The sequence below is a fragment of the Erinaceus europaeus genome, chromosome 4 (assembly GCF_950295315.1).
Source record: "Erinaceus europaeus chromosome 4, mEriEur2.1, whole genome shotgun sequence".
NCBI lineage: Eukaryota > Metazoa > Chordata > Mammalia > Eulipotyphla > Erinaceidae > Erinaceus > Erinaceus europaeus.
Genome location: NC_080165.1, coordinates 115,920,218 through 115,944,057, shown reverse-complemented (window position 1 = coordinate 115,944,057; position 23,840 = coordinate 115,920,218). Strand labels below are relative to the sequence as shown.

Sequence of the window (23,840 nt, the reverse complement as noted above, 5' to 3'; positions counted from 1 at the left end):
AAAGCCACAGATAATGAATGGCACATTCCATTGTATTTTTGACTGGCTTGAGACTCAGATTCTTTGCTGTTATGATCTTTTAGACATATTACTTTTTTCAAGACAGTCAAAGAGAAGGTGAGAATGTGTGTGTGGGGGTGGTGGTGGTGAGGAAGGATTAGAGAGACAGGCAGGCAAAGCCCTAAAAAAAGTCCTGAAGTTAACAGAACCCTTAAATTCAAAACCATGCTTAGTCTAATTCAGTATCTCAAACATTTATGGAATAACTGCAATATGAAAAATATTTGTTACATGAAGATTAATAGAACTCAAGATTATAACCCTTAAGATGATGGTCATAAGCCAATTTATTATATTAACTGTTTTATTTTTGCTGCTGCAAAGACAGGTTCCTGAATCCCAGCTTGCTCTACTGAATTAGACACTCTGGACATGAAATTTGGTTGTTCAGTGACAATTATTTTTTTAAGTCTTTTTTTATTATTTATTCATTTATCTTTTAAATGGAGAGAGGACAGAGAGGGGGAGAGAAAGACAGACAGCTGCAGACCTGCTTCACTGCTTTTGAAGCTACCTCCCTACAGGTGGGGAGCTGGGGACTCAAACCAGGATCCTTACTAGGGTCTTTGCACTTCAGGCCATATGCACTTAACCCACAGCACTACCACCCAACCCCCCCGTTCAGTGACATTTCTTATGCTATTAAACTATGAAACCCATTACTCAAGAGGGAGAGAGAAACATTAAATGCAAGATAGAAGGAATGTAAATAGTCTGGTAGAAACATTGAAGCAGTTTTCCATGTGCTTTGAAAGACTTTTCTTGCTAAACTGAGGCTGGAATGCCAAGCAAGAATTGATTATCAAAGAAAAGTGGGAAGAAAGAAGTTAAGTAGAGAGTCAGAATGAGCAAGGTACTTCCTCAAAGTCATCATGGTGTATGATGCCTATGAACAGTGAATTTACCAAGGCATATGATGTGTCATTATGAGGTGAGGCTTAGATTCAATGCCTCTTTTATCTTTAACCTGTAGGTAGAATGCTTCCTTGGGCAAAGGGAGACATTGATGGGGGTAGCAAAGGGAGAAATGTTTTGTCTGAAAATTTTTTCCAGGTGAGTCACTACTGCATATGTGATTTTAGGCAAAGAGTTCTATGGACAGGTCTGTGTTTAAGAATTGTTCTGATAATCTGAAGAAAATTATTTTTAAGTAGGTTAGCCCTTATGTCAGGGAATTACTAATGTCTAAATCAGAATGGTGATATGAAAGTGTAAGGAAAAAATTATTGTATAAATTTTATAGAAGTGAAATTAGCAGGAATGTGCACATGATTGTATGTTAGGGCAGAGAGAGTTCAGGGTGATCCCCAAATTCTTTGACTAACTGAAAGGGTGATAATGCACTTCACTGAAAGAGAATATCAACAACCAAGTTCACTCTCATTTCAAAACTATGCTTGGCATGTTCTTTTGGATGAGTCATTTTATGCAAAGCCTGTTGACAGTCTTCAAAAAGAATCAATAAACTTGTAACATGGTGTAAGAGTATATACAACTACATGGAAACTGTATCAAGTTCTGCATTGATAATATTGGTTCCCACATTAAGTTTTCATAGAAACCTATTTACTATGAAATATCTTTGGGATCTTAATCAGCATCATTATCATGAAAATTCTAACAATCATGTTTGTATATGTTGCAGGGAATTGTTTCCATAATTCTAAGCAGTAACATATTTCATATATATATATATATATATATATATACATATATATATATATATATTGCAATTGCAATAATGTAAAGATAAAAGTACCTAATTCTGGCAGTAGCGCAGCAGGTTAAGCACAGGTGGCACAAAGCACAAGGACTGGTGTAAGGATCTTGGTTCGAAAACCGGTTCCCCAACTGCAGGGGAGTCGCTTCATAGGCGGTGAAGCAGGTCTACAGGTGTCTATCTTTCTCTTCCCCTCTCTGTCTTCTCCTCCTCTCTCCATTTCTCTCTGTCCTATCCAACAATGATGACATCAATAACAGCAATAATAACTACAACAATAAAACAAGGGAATAAATATTAAAAATACCTAATTCTAAAAGTATTTTGAATATGTATGTTGTTTAAATATTTCATGAGGAATTAATTAGTTAACAGTTGTATCAACTCTGAGTTACCTAAAAAAAGAAAATAAAAATCAATGGGGTTGGCTGGTGGTGCACCTGGTTGAGCACAAGTTTTACAATGAGCAAGCACCTGGGTTCAAGACCCCAGTTCCCACCTGCAGGGAGAAAGCTTCGCAAGTGGTGAAGCAGTGCTGCAGGTGCCTCTCTATCTCCCTTTCTAGCACCCCCTCCCTCTTGATTTCTGGCTGTCTCGACCCAATAACTAAATAAAGATCATTAAAAAAAAACACTTTAATCTCTTAAAAAAAGAAAAAGAAAAAAGCACTAATAGGGCTTTCTAAAAAGAAGCCAAAGTATCTTCATTTAAACATAGTCTGGTACTATGGTGCAGCTGACATTTTTCAAACAAACTGTTGTTTGAAAAAATTTTTCATTCCAGCCATGACATCATCTCCCCAGACAATAACTTGGATCCACCTGCATATCAGATTTCAGGATCAGGGGAAAAAAACAAACAAACAAACAAAAAACTAGTATAGCCATAGGCCCTTTGGAATATAACTAAAATATGCCTACTAGCTATCTACAAAATGGAGGACCCCCAACTCTTCATCTGCACTACTCCAACCTTTAGGTTCATGATTAGTCAACAATTTGTTTGGCTTTATGTGTTAAATCTATTTTCAGCCAACAGGCTCCAGATGCTAGCATGATGCCGACCAGACTTCCCTGGACAGACAACCCCACCAATGTGTCCTGGAGCTCTGCTTCCCCAGAGCCCCATCCTACTAGGGAAAGAGAGGGGCAGGATGGGAGTATGGATTGGCCTGTCAATGTCCATGTTCAGCATTGAGGAAGCAATTACACAAGCTGGACCTTCAACCTTCTGCATCCCACAATGACCTTGGGTCCATACTCCCAGAGGGTTAAAGAATAAGAAAGCTATCAGGGGAGGGGATGGGATACAGAGATCTGGTGGTGGGAATTGTGTGGAGTTGTAGCCCTCTTATCCTATGGTTTTGTCAATGTTTCCTTTTTATAAATAAAAAAAATAAATAAATTATAAAAAAAGAAAAACTATTTCAAACTAAAGAATTATAAAAACTATACAATTATAAAAAATTATAATTATATAAATTATAAATATTATATAAATTATTATATAATTATAAAAATTATAAAAAGAATAATTTAGAATACATTTTTTCATAGGTCTCACAATATACATTTGGCCTCCAGGGTTATGTACTCAGTGCCTGCACAGTGAATTCACTGCTACCTGTGGCACTGGGGGAAGCTTCAGTGCAGTGATTTCCCCCTTTTCCTTTCTATCTCTGTCTCTTCTTTTCTATCTGAAAAAGTCCTCCCAGATCAGTGATGCTTCAGGAAATGCAGAGAGAGAGAGAGAGAGAGAGAGAAAGAGAGAGAGAGAGAGGAAGAAGGAGGAGGAGGGGGTGGGGGAAGAAGGGAGGGAGGGGATAGATATTAGAAAATATTCCAGTTCTTACCAATAGTTTCTCACAAAATCTTGGAAAGTTTTTGCACTTATTCACTCACTTAATTTTATGAATAGTTTCAAAAAGGATCACTCTTTGAGAAAATTAAATGATATTCAAAATTGTATTAAAAATATTAAAGTGGATGGTTGAAGATTATGTAATGATAGAAGAAATATTGTTTGAAAGAAAACAGACCCAGAATCAAGTTACCAAAAGAACAACAACCTATATAAATATTCATGATAAATTAGTACTGGTAATATACAGGTAGAAAAACAAGAATGTGGGCCTGGGAGATAGTATAATGGTTATGCAGAAGATTTTTATGCCTGAGGCTCTGAGCTTCCAGGTTAAGTTTCCCGCACCACCATAAACCAGTTTAGCAGTGGTCTGGTCTTTCTCTCTGTGTCTATCTCTCTGTATCTCTTTCTCCCTCTCATTAAAATAAAATAAATGAAGTTAAAAAAAAAAAAAGAAAAAAGAAAAACAAGAGTATTGTGCCATGGCGCAAAGCACAAGGACTGGCGCAAGGATCCCAGTTCGAGCCCCAGCTCCCCACCTGCAGGGGGGTCGCCTCACAAGCAGTGAAGCAAGTCTGTAGGTGTATATTTTTCTATCCTCTTCTCTGTCTTCCCTTCCTCTCTCGATTTCTCTCTGTCCTATCCAACAATAATGACAGCAATAAGAACAACAATAATAATGATAAACAACAAGGGCAACAAAAGGGAAAAAAGTGAGGGCTACCTGTATGCTAAAACACACACATAGTCTCCAATTACATTAATTCCCCAACAGCTGTTATCAGCACACACATATTTATGTGCTCAGACCAACTAAGGAACTCCTATGTAGAAAGGGCAAAGATATACTGTCTCCTTCCTCTAACTTACAATCAAGGTGAAATTAAGATTTATCAAGATAACTCACACTTATAATAAAGACAGATGATGATGACAGACACACAGATGTAAAGGTGGGTGGACAGACAGAAATGGCAATTTAGGTCAAATGGTTTTTAAAAAGACGGGTGGTAGTGCAGTGGGTTAAGCACACGTGGTGCAAAGCGCAAGGACCAGCATGAGGATTCTGGTTCTAGCCCCGGGATCCCCACTTGCAGGGGAGTCACTTCACAGGCGGTGAAACAGGTCTGCAGGTGTCTATCTTTCTCTGCCCCCCTCTGTCTTCCTCTCCTCTCCATTTCTCTCTGTCCTATCCAACAACAACGACATCAATAACAACAATAATAACCACAACAATAAAACAAGGGCAACAAAAGGGAAAAAAAATAAATAAATAAAAGAGTAAAGGCAGGGGAAGTAGGCATTAACACAACTCACTGTTAGGTGTGATGATTATGGATTAGGGATGTCTAAGAGGACTTCAGAAGGAAAGCTGAGCTTCAGTGAAACCTGAAATATGAATGACACTTAAGTAAGTAGAACAAAGAAAGGAAGACATTGAAGGCAGGAAATGTGGTGTATGTAAAGATATTGAGATTGCCAATGCTTTTTTAAAATAGGAAACAGAGTAAACAGAGCATAGTAAAAGATAAGATTGCTTGTAAAGTGTAAAGGTAGTCAGCCAGCGTACTCCATTTGAGTAACACATAGTGTCCATAGCCAGGCCCATTCTGATTGGTTGGTACATGAGCCACCAATTACTAAGTACCATCAACCCTGTGGGTTAGGTTGTGCCAGAACAGAAGCAAGCTCTAGGCAGGGAATGCCAAATCAAGGAGTTCAGATCTTAATCTGTTTTGACATTAGGTAAGCCCGTTAGGCTTTTTACACATATGACTAAACTGCCAAAAGTGGTTATAATGAGATTGATCTAACTTGAGCTGAGACTGGGTGAGGGACAGACTATACAGTTACAGGGCTGATGTTGCAATTCATGGTGAAGTAGTAACCTAGAAGAAAATGGAGATAATAGACATATGACCTGAGTATATAAGAATCATGTAGCAAGAGACCTGCTTCTTCCTATAAGACTAAACCTAGCATTGTGTCTGACACGAAGTAGGTATAAACACTTCCAGGTATAAAGAAGAAAAATGAGAGACCTAGGTATATTGGAGAAAATCATATTAAAGGCAAGAAGCACCTTTAAAGCTTTTACTGAGATCCACACTTTAAAGGTTTTTGTATGTGAGGCCTGGAGAAGTTGTATTCAGCATGTACGTTTGATAAACAAACTTGGATACCCTGGCCATTTTGTTACTCCTATATGCCCTTACATGCTATTGTTGTTACTTATACTAGAAAATATATTAATTAAAACTTTCTATTTTGTTGACTGGCTTTGAAAGTTGCTAATTTGAAATTTTAGCACATGTGGAAGAAGTATAGAGACAGAAAGGAAGAATTAACTAAGAAAACTCCAGTATCTCAACTATGTTTCCAAACTGTGGTTAGGGATATAAGCAGGGCACAAAATAAGATTCCCGACCAGGATGCATTTAGAATAGGAAAAGATAGCAGGGTGGAATAGGATAGAAAGGGTTGGGATGGAGTGGTGTGGGGTGGGGTAAAGAGGGTTGAGTTGGGATGGGATGAGGTGGAATGGGATAAGATAAACACAGCAGATTACATGGTTAGTAACTAGGTGAGTATTGTTTCGTGAAAACTTATTGTAGTTATGTGTATGTGTATGTGTGTGTTGGGATGGAATGCAAGGTGGATTTCATATTGTCAAGGCCAAAATTTTTTGAAGGTCACTGCCTAAGAAACACTTTTTTCAAAATAAATCAGAAAGCTTTCAAATTCAGTTGGCAAAATCATTATATCAAAAGAAAAGACAAATATTCATACGTACATCCACAGGGTAGGGGGAAGGGTAGATAAAGGGACATGGATATTTTCAAGGTAATCTTTTGGACCTTTTTAAACCTCTTAAATATTACCCCAAAGACTATCTTATGGTAATCTCTCTATACATGCATTATATAGCAGTTTTGCAGTAATGCAGATAGCTATTAAATATAATATTTACCTAATCCTGTCCTGGAAACATTATTGATCAGCTTTTTTTTTTCAGAGAAAATGGAGGCCCTTTTGGGGGGGTAGGCTTTGTTACTTTCATGATTAAATAGTTCAATAATAGTCAATCTCAAGCCACCAGTATGACTTCACTGAACACAAATTTTGAAAGCTATACATACCAGTACATTTTAAACAGTAATTACATTATATAGATACAATGAACAACCTCAAGAGTATTAAGAAGCTAGGAATTTTTACTACTATATTGTTTAAATGTAATATATTTAATGTAGGTGTGCATAGTTTAATTTTTTAAATATTTATTTAGTTTTCATTTTGTTGCCCTTGTTGTTTTATTGTTGTAGTTATTATTGTTGTTACTGATGTCGTTGTAGTTGGATAGGACAGAGAGAAATGGAGAGAGGAGGGGGAGACAAAGAGGGGGAGAGAAAAATAGACACCTGCAGACCTGCTTCACCGCTTGTGATGCAACTCCCCTACAGGTGGGGAGCCAGGGGCTCGAACCAGGATCCTTACACCAGTCCTTGCACTTTGCGTCACGTGCGCTTAACCTGCTGTGCTACCGTCTGACTCCAACTTTAATTTTTAATAAAAGTTTGTGTCTAACAACTGCCTCCCAAAATTTAGCTCTGGCACACCATTGCCCTACCTCAACCTCTCCCACAGGCTCTGATTCCATACTGTCTTCCACCTGCTGAATAACTACCCAGATCTCATCCTAGAGACCACAAATTTAACATACCAAAAATCTAAATTCACTTTCTTCTTTGAATTTCCTCACTGCACACTTATCTTCCCCTCTTAACTTCCCTATTTCTATTAGTGGTGTCTCCAGTATCCATCCAATCAGCTGCTAAATCTTACCAAATGTGAAATGTTCTTCTAATATGCCCACTACTTTTTAATCTTAGTCCAGACCAAGTAATTGACCAATTCTACTTTGGCCTCTTCCTCCTACTTCAATCTATCTCACTATACTTTTCAATCTTCCAAATGTACAACTCTGATAATGTATAAATAGTTCTTTCATTCAACACACACTACACACACACACACACACACACACACACACATAAATATACATATATACTCACTTCTGGCCTTTAAGACTCTCCTGGCTCCAGGCAATCTGGAAAGCTCCTTTTCCTTGTGTGTGGATCTCATATTATGGTTCCGGGTTGTATGCTTTTGCTCAGACTTTTCTCTTTCTCTGTAATATCTTCCCTTCATCATACTGTCATAGGAATTTATAAGTTTCTGAGAATCTCCAGAATTCTATAAACCAACAGGGATTGCCAAATTTAGGAATCAATTAAAAATACAATTTATTTGGTCATTATCTCCTATATCTCCATGAAACCTAATGCACTGAGGCAGCACTTCTCCTGTGAGCCAACATAGGGTTGATCTCAGGCAAAAAACTGGAGTTGGTATCTCTACTATATATTTCTCAACTTAGTACTTCTCCAATGTTTTGAGAGTAACAGGTGAAGGCCAGAAGGTGGTGCACTCAGTGGAGCACACATGTTACCATGCATAAGGACCAGGGTTCAAGCTCCCACCCTCACCTGTGGGGAAAAGAAGGTTTGCAAGTGGTGAAATAGTGCTGCAGATGTCTCTCTCCTTCCCACTCTACCTCTCCCCCTCATTTCTATTTCTCTCTGGCCTCTATCTAATAAATAAAGTTTGTTTCCTTAAAGAGGACCATAATGGTGATCTGTAAGTGATCAAGTGATTCCTTTTCTTGAAAGTTTCAAATCTAAAAACTGAAGTTTAGCAGCAAAGAAAGATTAGGTTGTCACAACTCTGGAGTCATTAGTGGCAATTCTCCCATGTAGTTGAAGTGGTTTTGGTTACTGAAAGCACGAATCCTTAGCCCAAGTGAGGGGAAAGGAAATGAGGTAGAGGAAAGTGGTGAGAGAAAAGCACAAATGTATCTGTCCTCAGTCGAACACCAAGATTATCACTCAGTTATCTGGAGACTGCTTTTCTAGAAAACATTTTGGTATCTATAAAAAATGCATATTTTGTGGGGCTGGGCAATGATGCACCTGGTTAAGCACACACACTACAGTGCATAAGGACCCAGGGTTTTTTTTTTTTTAAATTTTATTTATAAAAAGGAAACACTGACAAAAAAATAGGATAAGAGGGGTACAGCTCCACACAATTCCCACTATCAGAATTCTGTATGCCATCCCCTCCCCTGATAGCTTTCCTATTCGTTATCCCTCTGGGAGTATGGACCAAGGGACATTATGGCATGCAGAAGATGGAAGGTCTGGCTTCTGTAACTGCTTCCCTACTGAACCTGGGTGTTGACAGTTCAATCCATACTCCCAGCCTCTCTCTCTCTCTCTCTCTCTCTCTCTCTCTCTCTTTCCCTAGTGGGGCAGGGATCTGGGGAAACAGAGCTCCAGGACACATTGGTGGGGTTGTCTGCCTAGGGAAGTCTGGTTGGCATCATGCTAGCATCTGGAACCTGGTGGCTGAAAGAAGAGTTAGCATATAAAGCCAAACAAATTGTTGACTAATCATGAACCTAAAGGCTAGAATAGTGCAGATGGAGATTTGGGGGTCTCTGTTTTGTAGATAGTTAGTGGGCCTATTTTAACTGTATTCCAAAGGGCCCATGACTATACTAATGGTTTTTTTGTTTGTTTTCTAAGCCTGAAATCTGATATGCAGGTGGATGCAAGTTATTGTCTGGGGAGATGATGTTATGAATGGAAAAAGCATAGTTTGCTGACTCCTGTTTAGTGCATTGCAAATAAAACTCTGTATCTGAATTTAGCCATATCCCAGATTTCCCACAACTAAAACAACTGACACAGTACATCTTTTTTTTTTTAAATATGGTTCAGACACCTACAAATGGGAGATAAGAAGTTGTACCCATTTGTCAACAACTTTCCTCTAAACCATTATTTTCCCAATAAAATGTTATCACGCACACACAAATAAAACATGAAAAGTGATATGATAAAGTGTAAGCATTAAAATGTAATGTTAATGAAACATATAAGACTATCTTTTTAAAAATACATCTGTAACAATTATTTAAAAAGAAATTCATAGATATAGTTTTATTAAGAAGAAATTCATAGATTCAGTTATGGAAAAAATAATCTGCAATCTTTGAAAATGATATGTTCACCCATACAAGAATTTGTCAACACCACTTATTTCTTTCTATATCGGGTAGCAATGTGTCCAAAATTAGCCGGTAAGAATTATTGCATGTATACTGTTCATCCAGCTATGCCTGTTTATAAGTATTTTCTGTCACATGCCTGAAAAAAAAAAAAGTAAACCCAAGAGAGACAGGGAAACTGACTCAGCAGGTAGATCTCATGGCCCTGGTTTCAAAGAAAAGCAGTAACAACAACAAAAGACTATGGAAATCTATGAACGAGAGTCTATGAGACTCTCCCTCTCATAAAAAAAAAAGTAAAACAAAAAAAGGCATGGAGGACATTCAACAGTAGAATGCATGTGTGAGACTCTGGATTCAATAACACACACACCATATATTTTTTTAAAGTTATTTTACAGGGGCTGGGTGGTGGCGTACCTGGTTGAGCGCACATAGTACATTGCTTAAGGACCCAGGTTGGAGCCCCCGTCCCCACCTGCAAGGGAAAATCTTTGCGAGTGATGAAGCAGTGCTGCAGGTGTCTCTCTATCTCTCTCTCTATCACCCCCTTCCCTGTCGACTTCTGGCTGTCTCTATCCAATAAATAAATAAATAAATAAATTATAAAAAAGTTATTTTAAGGGGGGGCGGTAGCGCTGCAGGTTAAACGCACATGGCGTCAAGCGCGAGGACCTGTGTAAAGATCCCGGTTGGAGGGGAGTCGCTTCACAGGCAGTGAGGCAGGTCTGCAGGTGTTTATCTTCCCCCCCCCCCCCCCCCCCCCCCCGTCTTCCCCTCCTCTCTCCATTTCTCCCTGTCCTATCCAAAAACGACAATATCAATAACAACAACAATAACTACAACAATAAAAAAAAGTTATTTTACTTGATAGAACAGAGAGAATTGAGGAGGGGAAGATAGATTGAAAGGTAAGATAAGATAAGATAAGATAAGACACCTGCAGAACTGCTTCACAGCTTGTAAAGCTTTCCCCTTGTGAGTGGGGCGGGGGACTTGAAAGCGGGTCCTTGTGAATGGTAATACGTGCAGTTAGCCAAATGTGCCACCACCTCACAATTAAAAAAATTATCTTTATTTATTGGATAGAGAGAGCCAGAAATTGAGAGGGGAGGGGTAGAGAGAGCAGAAGAGAGATAGAGAGACACCTGCAGGCCTGCTTTACCACTTGTGAAGCTTTCCCCCTACAGGTGGGGACCGGGGGCTTGAACCTGGATCCCTGCACACTGTAATGTGTGCACTTAACCAGGTATGCCACCACTCAGCCTCCTCACAATTTTTAATGTAAACTTTTACCCCTAAAATATTTGGGAAATGAAAATATTATAAACTTTCCAGACAATACATTGAGAAGTGATACACAAAGGAAGCAAAATAGAATTGTATACCTTTATAATCAAAAGGTGTTTCAGAATCATAGAACAATTTCACCTGCTAAAAATCTCAGAAAAAAGACTATAAACTCTTTTTTGTAAGAGTTCAGATATTTTTGTGTCACAGAGCAGCATGTGGGAATCATGTCAGATTCATAAAGAAACCCCAAAGGCTGAATTCCTTGAGGGATTTTTAATTTTTTGCTTACTTTATATATGGTAAAACTATTACAGAATCAATAAATATGGATGTTAAAAATAATCTAACTTGAAAGTGCTTGTCTTTGAGAGTTTTGAACTGTAATACTTCCCATTATTTTCCTTTCAGTATTATTTTTTCAGTGTTGTTCTAGCAACTAATAATTTTTTATAAGGGATTTAAATTGTATTGCATTTTAAGAAAGTTTAAAACATAGTCTTGAAAACTATCACGTTTCTCCATTTAATATAATTCTGAGTCATTTCAGTAAATATATATATATATATATATATATATATATATATATATATATATATATATAAAAGAAAAGTGCCTTCTGAGCTAAGTTTGAACTCCCGGGGCACATGGGACATGGGACACCCACAAACTCAGCAAGCAGTAGTCTCAAGCTCCTATTAAGATTAAAGGGGAAAAAAATGAAGAGTGTGTATAGAGAATGAAAAAAAAATCCCCAATGATACAAGTCTATAAGCGGAAGTAAAACTAAAACTCCCCTAAAAAACCCCATTCATCAATCCTTATACATTCAGCACATTTCTTCTGCCTTTACTTCTTCGGGAGCCCACCAGCACCCCTACCAGCACCCCCAGTTAAACCAACAAAAGTGTTGGATGATTTTGATCTCCTGAAAGCAGAGCTCTCATACTCAGCCTAAAACTAGCTCTCTTACTGAAGCATAGATACTGACCTCTGTATCACCAACTGCTATACTTTTTTTTTAAGGAGGGTTTCCTCACATCTGCGAGGGGCGGTCTCTTTTGGATGCGGCAGACTGTACAGGTGTGTGACCCAGTGCGCGCGCGCAGTGCTCAAGCGAGCTGTGCAGGGACGGAGGCACCTGGTCTGCAAGGGGTGGTGGGTGGGGCAGGGCGTGTGCCGGGGTGAGAGTGAAGGACATATGACAATATGACTGGGGCGACTGAGGCGTGTCAGCTCCAGGATCTGGGAGGGGAGTGAAAGCTCGGCCTGGGCGCCTCATTTGTGGGTGGTGATAGTTGCCGTCCCGCTCGTATTGCTCATTATTGGGGGTGGGGGTGTGGTTAATCCACCATTCTATGAACCGGTCCCATACCTTCCTCACTACTCACCCCGCTCCAATACCCATTTCCAGAGTAGTTTCAAACCCTGCTTATCACTCAGTCTTCCCCAACGCGCCGCCCGTGACCGCCCCCGCAGCAGTGAATCTGAGCCGGGTGAGCTCGGGTTCTGGTGCCTGTGAGCTCGGCCAAGTGGGACGACAGCTGTGCAGCCGCCGCCAAGGAAAGGAGGCGGCATCAGCTGGACGTGGCGCGGGCCCGAGCGGCCGCGGGGTTTACTCTGGAAAAGGCGCCGCCGCCCCCCCTCACCTCCCCCCCGCCGGCCGCCCCTCCTGGCCCCGGGCTCTCCGCCCGCGCGCCGCCTGCACCTTACGGCGCGCCAGGCGGAGCGCGGCGGCGCGAGAGCCGAAGGGGAGCGGCTGCCCCGCCGGCCCCACAGCCCCGCGGGCGGCAGTCTAGGCGACCGCGGAGGCGGCGGGCAAAGCGCGTGCGCACTGCAGGGGCGCCAGATTTGGCGGGAGGGGGAGTGTCCAAAGCTCTTTGTTTGATGGCATCTCTGTTTACAGAGTTTACTCTTTAATACCAACCTGTTTCCTCCTCCTCCTTCTCCTCCTCCTCGGCGACCTCCTCCTCCTCCTCCTCCAGTTCTTTCTCCCAAGAAACTTCGCCCCGCCGTGCGGAGCGCCGCTGCGCAGCTAGAAGGAAACGCAGGCAGGCGGCGGGCAGCGGAGGCAGCAGCCCGGTGCGGTCCCCACGGCTCCCGGGGGAGCCCGGCGCCCGCCGCGCCATGGCCCGGAGACCCCGACACAGGTAACGGAGGGCTCGGACCGGTGGCCTAGGGGTGGAACGCGCGGGGCGCCGGCGCCGGCCGGGAGAGCAGGTGGGAATTTGTCCCTGGATCTTTTTCGGGGCTGTCAGATGCTGCAAGGAACTAAGGTCCCTACCTCCTACCTCGACAACAGAATCCGCTCCAGCGACTGGTGGATAGGAAATCTTACCCGGGAAATACATTGGGACGTCAGGAAGCGCGCCCAGTGGCTTATTTTGCAAGTTGCACGCGGATATGTGCCTCTCCGAGGAGAAAAAAGCAGCGTGTTCCACTCAAGGGTCAACTGTTAGGTACCTACCCTCCCCAGGGAGTCCACTTGGTCTCTGGCTGGGTGCTGCGGGCATTGGCCAGGGAGTCCCAGAGTAATTGTTGGGTGCATTGCGATCTGTTTGGACTTAGAAGTGCAGAGCATATGGCAGATACAGAGAAAATGCCGGATTATTTGGTAGCTGCAGGTAGTTCATTTAAATTTCATTCATTCTTTATGGAGGCGGTGAAGTGTCAGCTGACAGGCGGCTGAGAAGAAGATTTGGGGGGTGGGGGGGAGGGAAGGGATACATTTGCAAATTGTTTTAAGCTTTGGCTTTCAAGGTTCTAACAATTATTCTCTGAGAAGCTGTTATTTCTAATGCACACTGTACCCACGCACCTCCACGCGCTCGCGCCACACATGTCACCGCACTTGGCAGGGGGTACACACTGAGATACTGAGCGTAGTCCCCTTAGGTTTTGGGGGGTCTGATGGGGAAGTGGGTGCGGAGGGAGGCAAATACTGAGCTGAACTGTCAGTTTCTGTTGCTCCCACTTTGACGAGTCTCTCAGAAGCTGCCCGACTGGAAGCGCCGCAACTCAGCGAGAGACTGGGTGCAGAGGGAGCTAGCTAGGCGACAGTCACTGAAGGGACTGGGCCGGGCTGCATCCCACGCGGCTGCCGCGCAACCGGGACGCGCTGTGCCCCGCGGGCTCTTCCCGGGTTGTAGGTCCTGCCCGGCGCGCACACGTGGAAGCCACTGAGGTCTCCGCGCCGCGCCCAGCTCCCGCCGTCTGACGTCGCCAGGGCTAAGCAGGGGTGATCGGAATGACCCTCCCGAGTGTTGGTTTTTTTTTGGGGGAAGGAGGGGAGCAAGCCCACTCTTTTGCTCGTAGTCATTTGGTTTTCTTGTACTTCTGTGTTTTTGAACTGGCGGTCGCTGGACTCCTGAGAGGTGCTGGGAAGTTGCAAAGACCGTGGGTGTGAGTCCTGCTGCAACACCCTCGGGCCTGGCTGGGTCAGGGCCGGGAGCAGCGCCAAGGTCTGGCGGGGAACTGGAGGGTAAAAAAAGGGAGGCCCCCTGGGTGGGGGGTGAAGGGGTTCCCTTCTCAGAGCCTGGCGGGGCGGGACGGGGGTGCGCTGCTTTAAAGATTTAACCTTTGTCTTTAAACCTAATAGTAGAGCAACCGAGGGTCACTTAACCCAATCCCACCCACCCACCCACCCACCTACCCCCATGCAGAAACTGGGAAGAGAAGGAGAGAACTAAGATGGGGTTCTGGGAGGAGGCATGGTAGAGGCTCCGCGCTCGGAGATCTTGACTATCCCCGCGGGGCCGGGCCACGCAGGTTCCCTAAGGCTCCCAGGTAGCGGAGAGGGGAGGAGCCCTGGAGGGGCGGGAGTCTTGAACCTGCCCTAGGACTGGGGGTGAGTGGGTGGGGGAGAGAAACTCCGCTGCGGCCTCATAGCCGTTTCTTACTTAGGCGAGATTCGACTCGACAGGGATTATTAACCAGGTCAGCGAAATAAATTTGAACCCCTTTTCTAGAATCACTGTGGCGGCCACAAGGCACTTCCTCCTACTCCCCTCCCTCTTCCCAACCCCCAACATCTCTTTTCTTTGCACAGTTTGTTTCCTTGACAGAATGTAACATTCATAGTTGTACTCTTGTAACCGCAGCAGGTCTAGCAGGTGGGGAGTGCTTCAAGCCTGAAATCAGCCTTTGAAAGTGCTCTGACTGTTGGGTCTGAGATCTTGTCAGAAGAGATAAAGGAAAAGTTATTTCAGGGCCCTAGTAGAAATTAATCCTGCTATTTAGGTGTCTGGGACATCTTACAGCAAGGAAACTGCATGTATAGTTCAAAAGCGAGCTAGGTGCCCAGGAGTTGAGTGTGAGCAACCCAAGGCTTGCTTTGCTCCTTTAATGGCTTCTTCGGGACCAGCAGAAGTTATATGCCAACTTTCCTTCAAAGTTCTGGTTTTGCATATCTCTGATCCCGTTCTTTACTTTTTAGAGGCATGGAGTCATCATCTAGTAGCAGAAAAAAAGTACTTTAGAAATGGAATTCATGCCCTTTAAACAGGCAGGGTCTGCTGTCCTGAGAGGGAGGAAGTGATTTTTCCAAGTTTTGTAGGTAGGTGGAGGCAAAGCTAGGAGTGACACCTTTGCTTCCAGAACCTTAGAAGGGTTTGGTCTCTAGTATGGATCAACTAGCATTGCTGCCCCCTATAGGCATGTGAATACATTGCTTGTTCTTAAGTGTTGAGTTGTTCCCAAGGAAGAAGGTGCTTAGTTTGAAAAACATAGGCCTCAGTTCTGACAATGTGATTTCCTCATCCACCCAAATTAAAAAACTTAAACTGAGTTGAGTCTATGGCTCCACTTTCTGAGTACTCTGGTTTTCTTGGTATCCCAGATGTTGCACAAGCATGCCACCTCACTTGGGGGCTTTCCAAGGAATTCCCTATGAATATTTTAAAAGAAATCAACACTGAGGACCTAGAACATTTTTTTTCACCCTACAATGTTTTTCTGTTGTTGTTGCAGGTGGTCTACTGTGGTTATTAAATTATTGATCAGAATTGTTTAAAGCCTCTTGCTGGCAGTGGAAAACAGTATTGGGCTCTTTTTTTTTTTTTTTTAAAGACACTACATAAAAGAAACTATCATAGATTACAAATACAGTTGAGAAACTTTTTATGGCAGCACTTTAAGTTTGAATAGTATCTTGTTTGTTGTCAAGCATCCTTGGCCTTCAATTTGTTGCCCCAAATAATAGTTTTTAAGTTATAAGAATCTCCAGGTTTTCTTGGCTGATTTGTAGGAATTGGGTAATGATCATTTGTGAGTTAGTTTGGAAAAGTAAAACCTGATAGGAATACAGAGTTCCCTATAAAAAGAATTTCTATTGTATTAATGTTTATTACTATTTTCAATGGCCTGCTTAATGGATTTCTTCTCAGTATTACAGTGCTACTTTTTAGTGAACTTTCTAAGATAGAATCATTTTCCCCAATCTTAAATTTTATAAGTATATAACAAAAGTAAACATTAAAATTACTTGCATGTGAAACTATGATGGTTATTGTGGAGCAGGGCATAGGGGATCTCTGAACTTTGGTCTTCAGTGCAGTGTGGAACTATACCCCTGTGACTCTATAATCTTTTAAATCATTATTAAATCACTAATGAAAAAATGGGAAAATTACATCTATTTAGTATATTATTAATAAACATTAAGTATAGAGTTACTTCAAAAATAATCAATATTCAATTTTGGCCAACAAATAAAAATGCTGCTAAATAAACAATAAGGATAGGGAGACAATATAATGGGCATGCATAAGACTGTCATGCCTGAAACTCTGAAGTACCAGGTTCAATCCCTAGCTCCACTGTAAGCCAAAGCTGAGCAGTGCTCTGGTGTTTTTGTATCTTTCTCTCTTATTAAAAATAAAGTATCTACAAAAAAACAAACAAGCAACAACAACAACAAAAGCCACCAGGGCAAATTCCTCAGTTTTGAGTTAGCTATATTTTAAGATATTTCAATAACCATTTAGTCAGAGGTAAAAAAAATATATATATAAAGGGGTAAGTACAACTAATACTCAGGTAGGTGAATTAAATACTAAATTGATTTTTTAAAAAATGGGCCACAAATTGGATTAGCCTGACATGGAGTTTTGACCATTTGATATTAATTTTATTTACAAAGAAGTTTGTATGAAGACCATATCTTTCTTCAGATTTTTAAAATATAATTTCCTCTTAGATTTTCTTAATCTTCTAATCTCTAAGGGATGACTGTAAATATATTACTGGGTGTATTGCTTCTCAGATTTTTTTTCTTTTAGATAAATGTTATTACCACTGGAATAACATGGTTATAGTGTTTATAATTGGGGAAATATTTAAGCAATGTGACATATGCTAGAGAGTTTGAGTGTGTACTTACATAGAGAACATAGGCTCTCTTACATTTTATTGTCCTTAACATTAAGTTTTAAACTTACACTTTCATTGGTTGGAAGGTTGCCAAATGTGTAACTTGTCACTGTTCTAACAGTAACAACAGGTTTAAACATGCAGAGCAATAGCAAAGTGCCAGGTCCTTCGCTGTATCTGTGGATACCAATAACAGCAGAACCAGTTTTCGATACTAGAGCAATAGAAAACAAAAAATAATCTTGTTGTGCAGGTTTTCAGTTTTCTCTTCATAACCCCTGAAAAGATTGTTGAGGAGTTTTGTGTATATTTTGTAACCCAATAGTTTAAATCCACTTGTTTGAGTCCACAATTGCCCATTTTTGTTTCTGCAGTATATACAGTAGCGATGAGGATGATGAAGACATTGAGATGTGTGACCATGACTATGATGGGCTACTTCCAAAGTCTGGAAAGCGTCACTTGGGGAAAACGAGGTGGACCAGGGAAGAGGTAACTAACTAATCACATTATCAAAAACAAACAAAAATAAAACAGACAAACAAAAAATCATACAACTGTGTAATATGTCAGTTTATGAAAAAAAAAATTCAGCTAGGTTCTCAAATTCAATAGTAGTGTCTTTGAGATCTTATTCTGCTTTGCCTGGGCTGCATACACTTCCCACCCCCTGTATCATCCATTTTCAGATTCATTGTATTTGGTTGTTAGAAAAGTCATGACATGTTTTTCCATGCAAAAATGCATCAGGACTTTGCCGACAATCCAGTGATTATTTGAATATCCTCTTCATGCTTCATCTATTTCCCCTGCCTGTTCTGTTCCTGTCATTTTGCCCACACTTCTTCTTCTTCTTTCTTTTTTCTTGCCTCCAAGGTTATTGCTGGGGCTCAGTGCCTGCACCATGAATCCACTGCTCCTGGAGGCCTTTTTGTTTCCCCCTTTTGTTGCCCTGGTTGTTGTAGCCTTGTTGTGGTTATTATTGTTGTTGTTGATGTCATTCGTTGTTGGATAGGACAGAGAGAAATGGAGAGAGGAGGGGAAGACAGAGAGGGGGGAGAGAAAGACACCTGCAGACCTGCCTCATCACCTGTGAAGCGACTACCCTGAGGGTGGGGAGCTGGAGACTTGAACCTGGATTCGCTGGTCCTTGCACTTTGCGCCATGTTTGCTTAACCCGCTGTACTACTGCCCGATCCCCTTGCCTACACTTCTTACTCCCTTCATTACCTGTGAGGACCTTGCCTCTTCTGTGAAGTTATCTCTGATTTTTTCAGACAGTATGCATATTCCAAATACTGAATGTATGTCCTTACTTATAATTATTGTAAACTTTCTAACCAGTAGAATGTAACTACTGGGGGCAGAGCTAAATGTCAATTCAGGCTAATTGTATGTTCCTTGAACTCAGAGTTGTTTGACACAAAGAAGAATACAGTATTACTTCTTTGCAAATTCTGTTATCCCAGTTATCCATGGTCAGCCATGGTCCAAAAGTGTTATATGCAATGACACTTTGAGAAAACACATTCACCCGATTTTCTATAGTATAATTTTTCTATTTTATTATTGTCCGTTAGTCTTCTTTTTTCTTCCATTAAAATATTTTATTTATTGATAATTGAATAGAGATAGAAAAAGAGAGACATCTGAAGCACTGCTTCCCAGTTCATGGAACTTCCCCCATGAAGGTGGGGACTGGGGCTTTTGAACTTATATCTCTGCACATTGTAACATGTTCGCTCATTCAAGTACACCACCATCCAACCCTTACATTTAATCTTTTACTGTGGCCAATATTATAAATTAAACTCTATCATAGCGGGAAAATAAAAGCTATGAAGGATTCACCACTATCCACAACTTCAAGCATCCACTGGAGTGGGGAAAGGAAGTTGGAATACCTATCTCCTTACAGAAATGTGATGGGTTTTCATTCACTTGAAACAGCATGTTTAGAAAGATACTTGTGAGCTGAAAGGGTTCTGATTTTTTAAATGTATTGATAAGAGAGAGAAAACGGAGGTGAGAGAATGAGAACTTGACTATAACTCTGTGTGCTATGCTAGGGATCAAACTTGAAACTTCATGCTTAAGAGTCCAACTCTTCACTCACTGCACCACTTTCCATGCAGCTAAAAGATTTATTCTTGATCTTTAATATTTTCTGAATTCTATTAAGTTTTATCTTACTTAAACTATGACAACAAAAATCAAGTTTAAGTGGTTCTGGAGATGGTGCAGTGCATTGGATTTTCAAGCATGAGGTCTCAAGTTCAATCCCCAGCAGCAGCACATGTACCAGAGTGATGTCTGGTTCTTTCTCTCTCTCCTCCTATCTTTTATTAATTAATAAATAAAATATTTTAAGTGAAATTTAACTAAGAAAAGTGATATTTGGACTAGGGAGATAGCACACAGTGGTTTGTGTTCAGGATTTGTATAAAAGAGGTCCCAGGTTTAGTCACCAGCAGCACAAGTAGCTAGAGCCAAACAGTGCTCTGGCCACAAATAAATAAATTAAAAAAGAATAATAGAAAGAAAACTGATCTGTTTTTTATGTGAAAGAACTAAGTGACAGAAGTTAAGTTTTTTTTTTACTAGAGATCATATTCATCACTATAATTAAATGACTCTGAAATGAACATTGGAGCTCATTATATTTTTCCTACAAATTAATACTTTCAACAGTTACTATATTTTAAAACACTTACTGTGACTGCCAGGCATTATACTAAATTTCTTACATAATTGCCTCGTATAATCCTCAAATAGCTCTGTCGACATCAATGACAGTAGTGCTTAGATGACAATGCTAAGACCCAGAAAATAAAAATGATAGACCTAATGATAGACCTTATGCAACTAAGCAATATCTGAGTCAGTTTCAGATTGATCTCAAATGATATGCTACATTAGTAACTATTGTATTTGAATATGTTTGAGAGCTTTTTTCTAGTTTGGATGATTAAATTGGTTTTCTTCCTAATTCTACCCAGTTTAACTATAAAATAAATAAGTGATATCTGGGGACTACCCTTGAATATTTTAGGATGAAAAACTGAAGAAGCTGGTGGAACAGAATGGAACAGATGACTGGAAAGTAATTGCCAATTATCTCCCAGTAAGTTAGTAACTTTTTCTTTTGGTTAAAGGAAATAGTCTAAATATATAAATGAAGTATTGTAGGAAAACCTATTAAGAAGCATATATTTGTTAAGTAAAAGAAGGGAGAAAATATTTCCTTAAGATGTAATCAGTTACATTATAATGGATGCAATTTTGGTTCCTAAATAGATTGTGAAATTTTACAATAATTTTAAAACATTTGCTTCTTATTTTAACTTATCATTTATTAGGGTGATATACATTGCTATATATACAATGACATGCTCTATAGTATATGACTAAATTGTGCTATTTCCACCAAGTCAGCTTTTTTTTAAACCCTATTTTTTCTTAAATAGTTATAATTTTGGTAAACTACCTGGTTCCACGTTGGAGTACTTCTCAATTTAACCCACTCTCCATTCCAATTACTAAGGAATTAAATATTTCTTTTTCAGTGGTGCCTTTTTTCATCCTTTTTGTCATTCTAGACGTTAGGCCTCTTTCCCTCTTTTCTAGATTATTACAATGACTTCCTATCTGTATACTTCTCTTTTTCTTCTTGTAAGTACATGTTCCTGTAGAACAGGGCATATCTTTTATTCATTTTTGTTCCTTCTGAAATATTAATACTGTTGCTCTGAATTGAAGTAAGTTTTTGGTTTGAATGAGAATCAAATTTGAATCATAAAGTTTGTATAAGAAGGACTCTTAATATTCCCATAATACTTAAGTATTAATATTCATTCATTTCTTACAATTCCTCATTTATGTATAGGCACTTCCACATGAAGCAGACTGAAATTAAAATCAACTTAAACTGGTAGTCACATGGGCAGTACCATGGTCCTTTAGTTCTTATTATAGAACAGCTTTTCTTAGAAGGTAAAGCTTCTAATTTTAGGTGGAGCTTTGATATATTCTTTAGCTATAAGTAATGATTGATGAGCTTTCCTCACATGTTCTAAAATGTTCTTCAGTGTATTTCAGGATATACTGTCTATGAATCATTAATGTTACAAAAGTCTTTGTGTGCTTACCACGTCATATCTATGACAGTGCACACTTGTATCTTATTTGCCTAGAATCGAACAGATGTACAGTGCCAGCACCGATGGCAGAAAGTACTAAATCCTGAACTCATTAAGGGTCCTTGGACCAAAGAAGAAGATCAGAGAGTAAGTTTTTTTCTTCATTAATGTATAAACCACAATTAAGAATATTCTCTAGGGTTCGGGGAGATAGCTCACAGGTAGAACACTTGACTTATAACTATGACCCCAGTCCAGACCCCAGCACGTCACATGGAAGTGCAAAGATATTGGGAGGGGAGAGTTCACTGCTGTCTCTCCCTCTCTCTCTTTCTATGTCTGTCTCTTCTGAAAAAGTTAGCCTAGAATGATCAAACTATGCATACACAAAATCCCAGGACAACCAAACATACATACATGCATGTGTATGTGCGTGCGTGCGCACACACACACACACACACACACACACACACATACACAGAAAACTCCTTAAACAAACAAAAAGTAACAAATGCTATTCCCCAAAGAACAACAGCAGATTTTTAGAAATTTCCAAATATATTGGAATACTGAAGAATGATTACACTGACTCACTGTATAACATTAAACATAGATTATTTTTGTGTGTTTGTCTGAAGGTGATAGAGCTTGTACAGAAATACGGTCCGAAACGTTGGTCAGTTATTGCCAAGCACTTAAAGGGGAGAATTGGAAAGCAATGTAGGGAGAGGTGGCATAACCACTTGAATCCAGAAGTTAAGAAAACCTCCTGGACAGAAGAGGAAGACAGAATTATTTACCAGGCACACAAGAGACTGGGGAACAGATGGGCAGAAATCGCAAAGCTACTGCCTGGACGGTAATAATATGTACAAAATATGTTGGTGGGAAAGAATGAGGGAGTGGGTGTTGAAGATGCCATTTTGAATGTACGGTGAGTGAATTACATTCCATCAATCGTGTTTTACTAGGTAAATCAGGTCCATATCTTTTAGAACTAGAATAGAGCTTAGTGTTTAGCTAAGTTTATTCCTGAATCTACCCAACGGTGAGCCTTGGATAAGATCATTCACATTTCCTCAGCCTCAACTTCCCCATTTACAAAGTGAGCAATAACCTACTTTATAGGACCAATGCTAGTATGATGTGTAAATGAATAATATGAGTCAAAGCATTTTTATTAACTATAAAGCTATAAACACATAGAATGAAACAGTATAAATAGTTCTCTTTGGTATGAGTTGATTCATCTGGTCCAGTGACTAGAGGGGGCTTGGTGACTCTATTCTTTCTTTAGATCACTTTTCCTTTCTTCTTTGAAAGAGTGGAATTAGTGTACTTCCAGGATTATCACTCTACTTCCCCCCTTTTTTTTTTTAAATCATGTCGGTATTATGCTTTCTTATTGATGAGCAAGATTGAAAATAACTTCACGAAGGGATAACTGTGGAAGATCACTTTTGTCCCACTTTGACCACTTTAACAGTTGCAGTGAATCTTGTTTATTTTTGAAAATGCTTTTGCTTACAATTATTCAATAGAAATTATTTGTTAGAAATTTTCTGAAATATTTCTATTCTGGAGTTTCCTGTCCCCATAGAGAATCATTTTAATGAAACCAGTGGATCTGATGGTTTGTGGATTATTCTCTTGCAATGTTCCAGAGCATTTCCTTCCTCTTGATGCAGTATAAACTTAGAAAATTTTCAAAGGTGAATAAAAGGAGTCCCGTTGTCCTATATTTTCTGAGGGGATATTGCTGTTGATTCTTTTAAAATTGAAGAGGCAATTGAACTTCCTCTTTCTTTAGCTTATATCCCCTTCCCCAGTCGAAATAGTAAAAGGGAGACTTACGACTTTTTTTTTAATTGAGAAACTGTTTTTCTGAGAGTTGAAAGACTTTAGTAAAAAAGCTTTGTGACTTGAAAATATATTGGCAGCTTTCCTTTCCAAATTTCATTTCCCAGTCTCACCTCTGTGCAACTAAGAACAACTGAAGAGGTGGGAGTCTTTTTGACTGGAAATTTCTGGCTAGGGCTATGTGAGAAAGAACAAACAGTGAAACAGTAGCATCATGATCATTCGCCAAGCTTTACTGAGTCGAGTCCCCTTTGGTAGGTTCTGCTAAGTTATACTCAAAGGAATAATTTTGTAGAACAGAACTTTAAGTTTTACTTGAATTGTGTGTTATTAATAGTTAGAATAAATGTTATATCAATAATACTCTTTTGAATAGCTAAAATATTTCAAAATTAATGCAAAG

At 40.1% G+C, this 23,840-nt stretch overlaps 1 protein-coding gene across 3 annotated transcripts in view; it reads left to right on the top strand.

Annotated features, from left to right (window-relative positions):
• The first annotated feature begins 12,459 nt into the window (after nt 1-12,459).
• Nucleotides 12,460-23,840, top strand: part of MYB (MYB proto-oncogene, transcription factor) — a 44,090-nt gene continuing 32,709 nt past the window's right edge. Inside the window, exons 1-6 of one of the 3 annotated variants that reach the window (XM_060190401.1) lie at nt 12,460-12,565; nt 13,055-13,219; nt 17,813-17,930; nt 20,491-20,562; nt 21,632-21,724; nt 22,216-22,436. In XM_060190401.1, the coding sequence (XP_060046384.1) occupies nt 13,197-13,219; nt 17,813-17,930; nt 20,491-20,562; nt 21,632-21,724; nt 22,216-22,436 (527 nt within the window). In that variant the 5' untranslated portion in view covers nt 12,460-12,565; nt 13,055-13,196. Of the gene's footprint in view, nt 12,566-12,916; nt 13,220-17,812; nt 17,931-20,490; nt 20,563-21,631; nt 21,725-22,215; nt 22,437-23,840 lie in introns of those variants that run through there. The other 2 variants (XM_007520034.2, XM_007520038.3) reach the window with 2 other exon arrangements.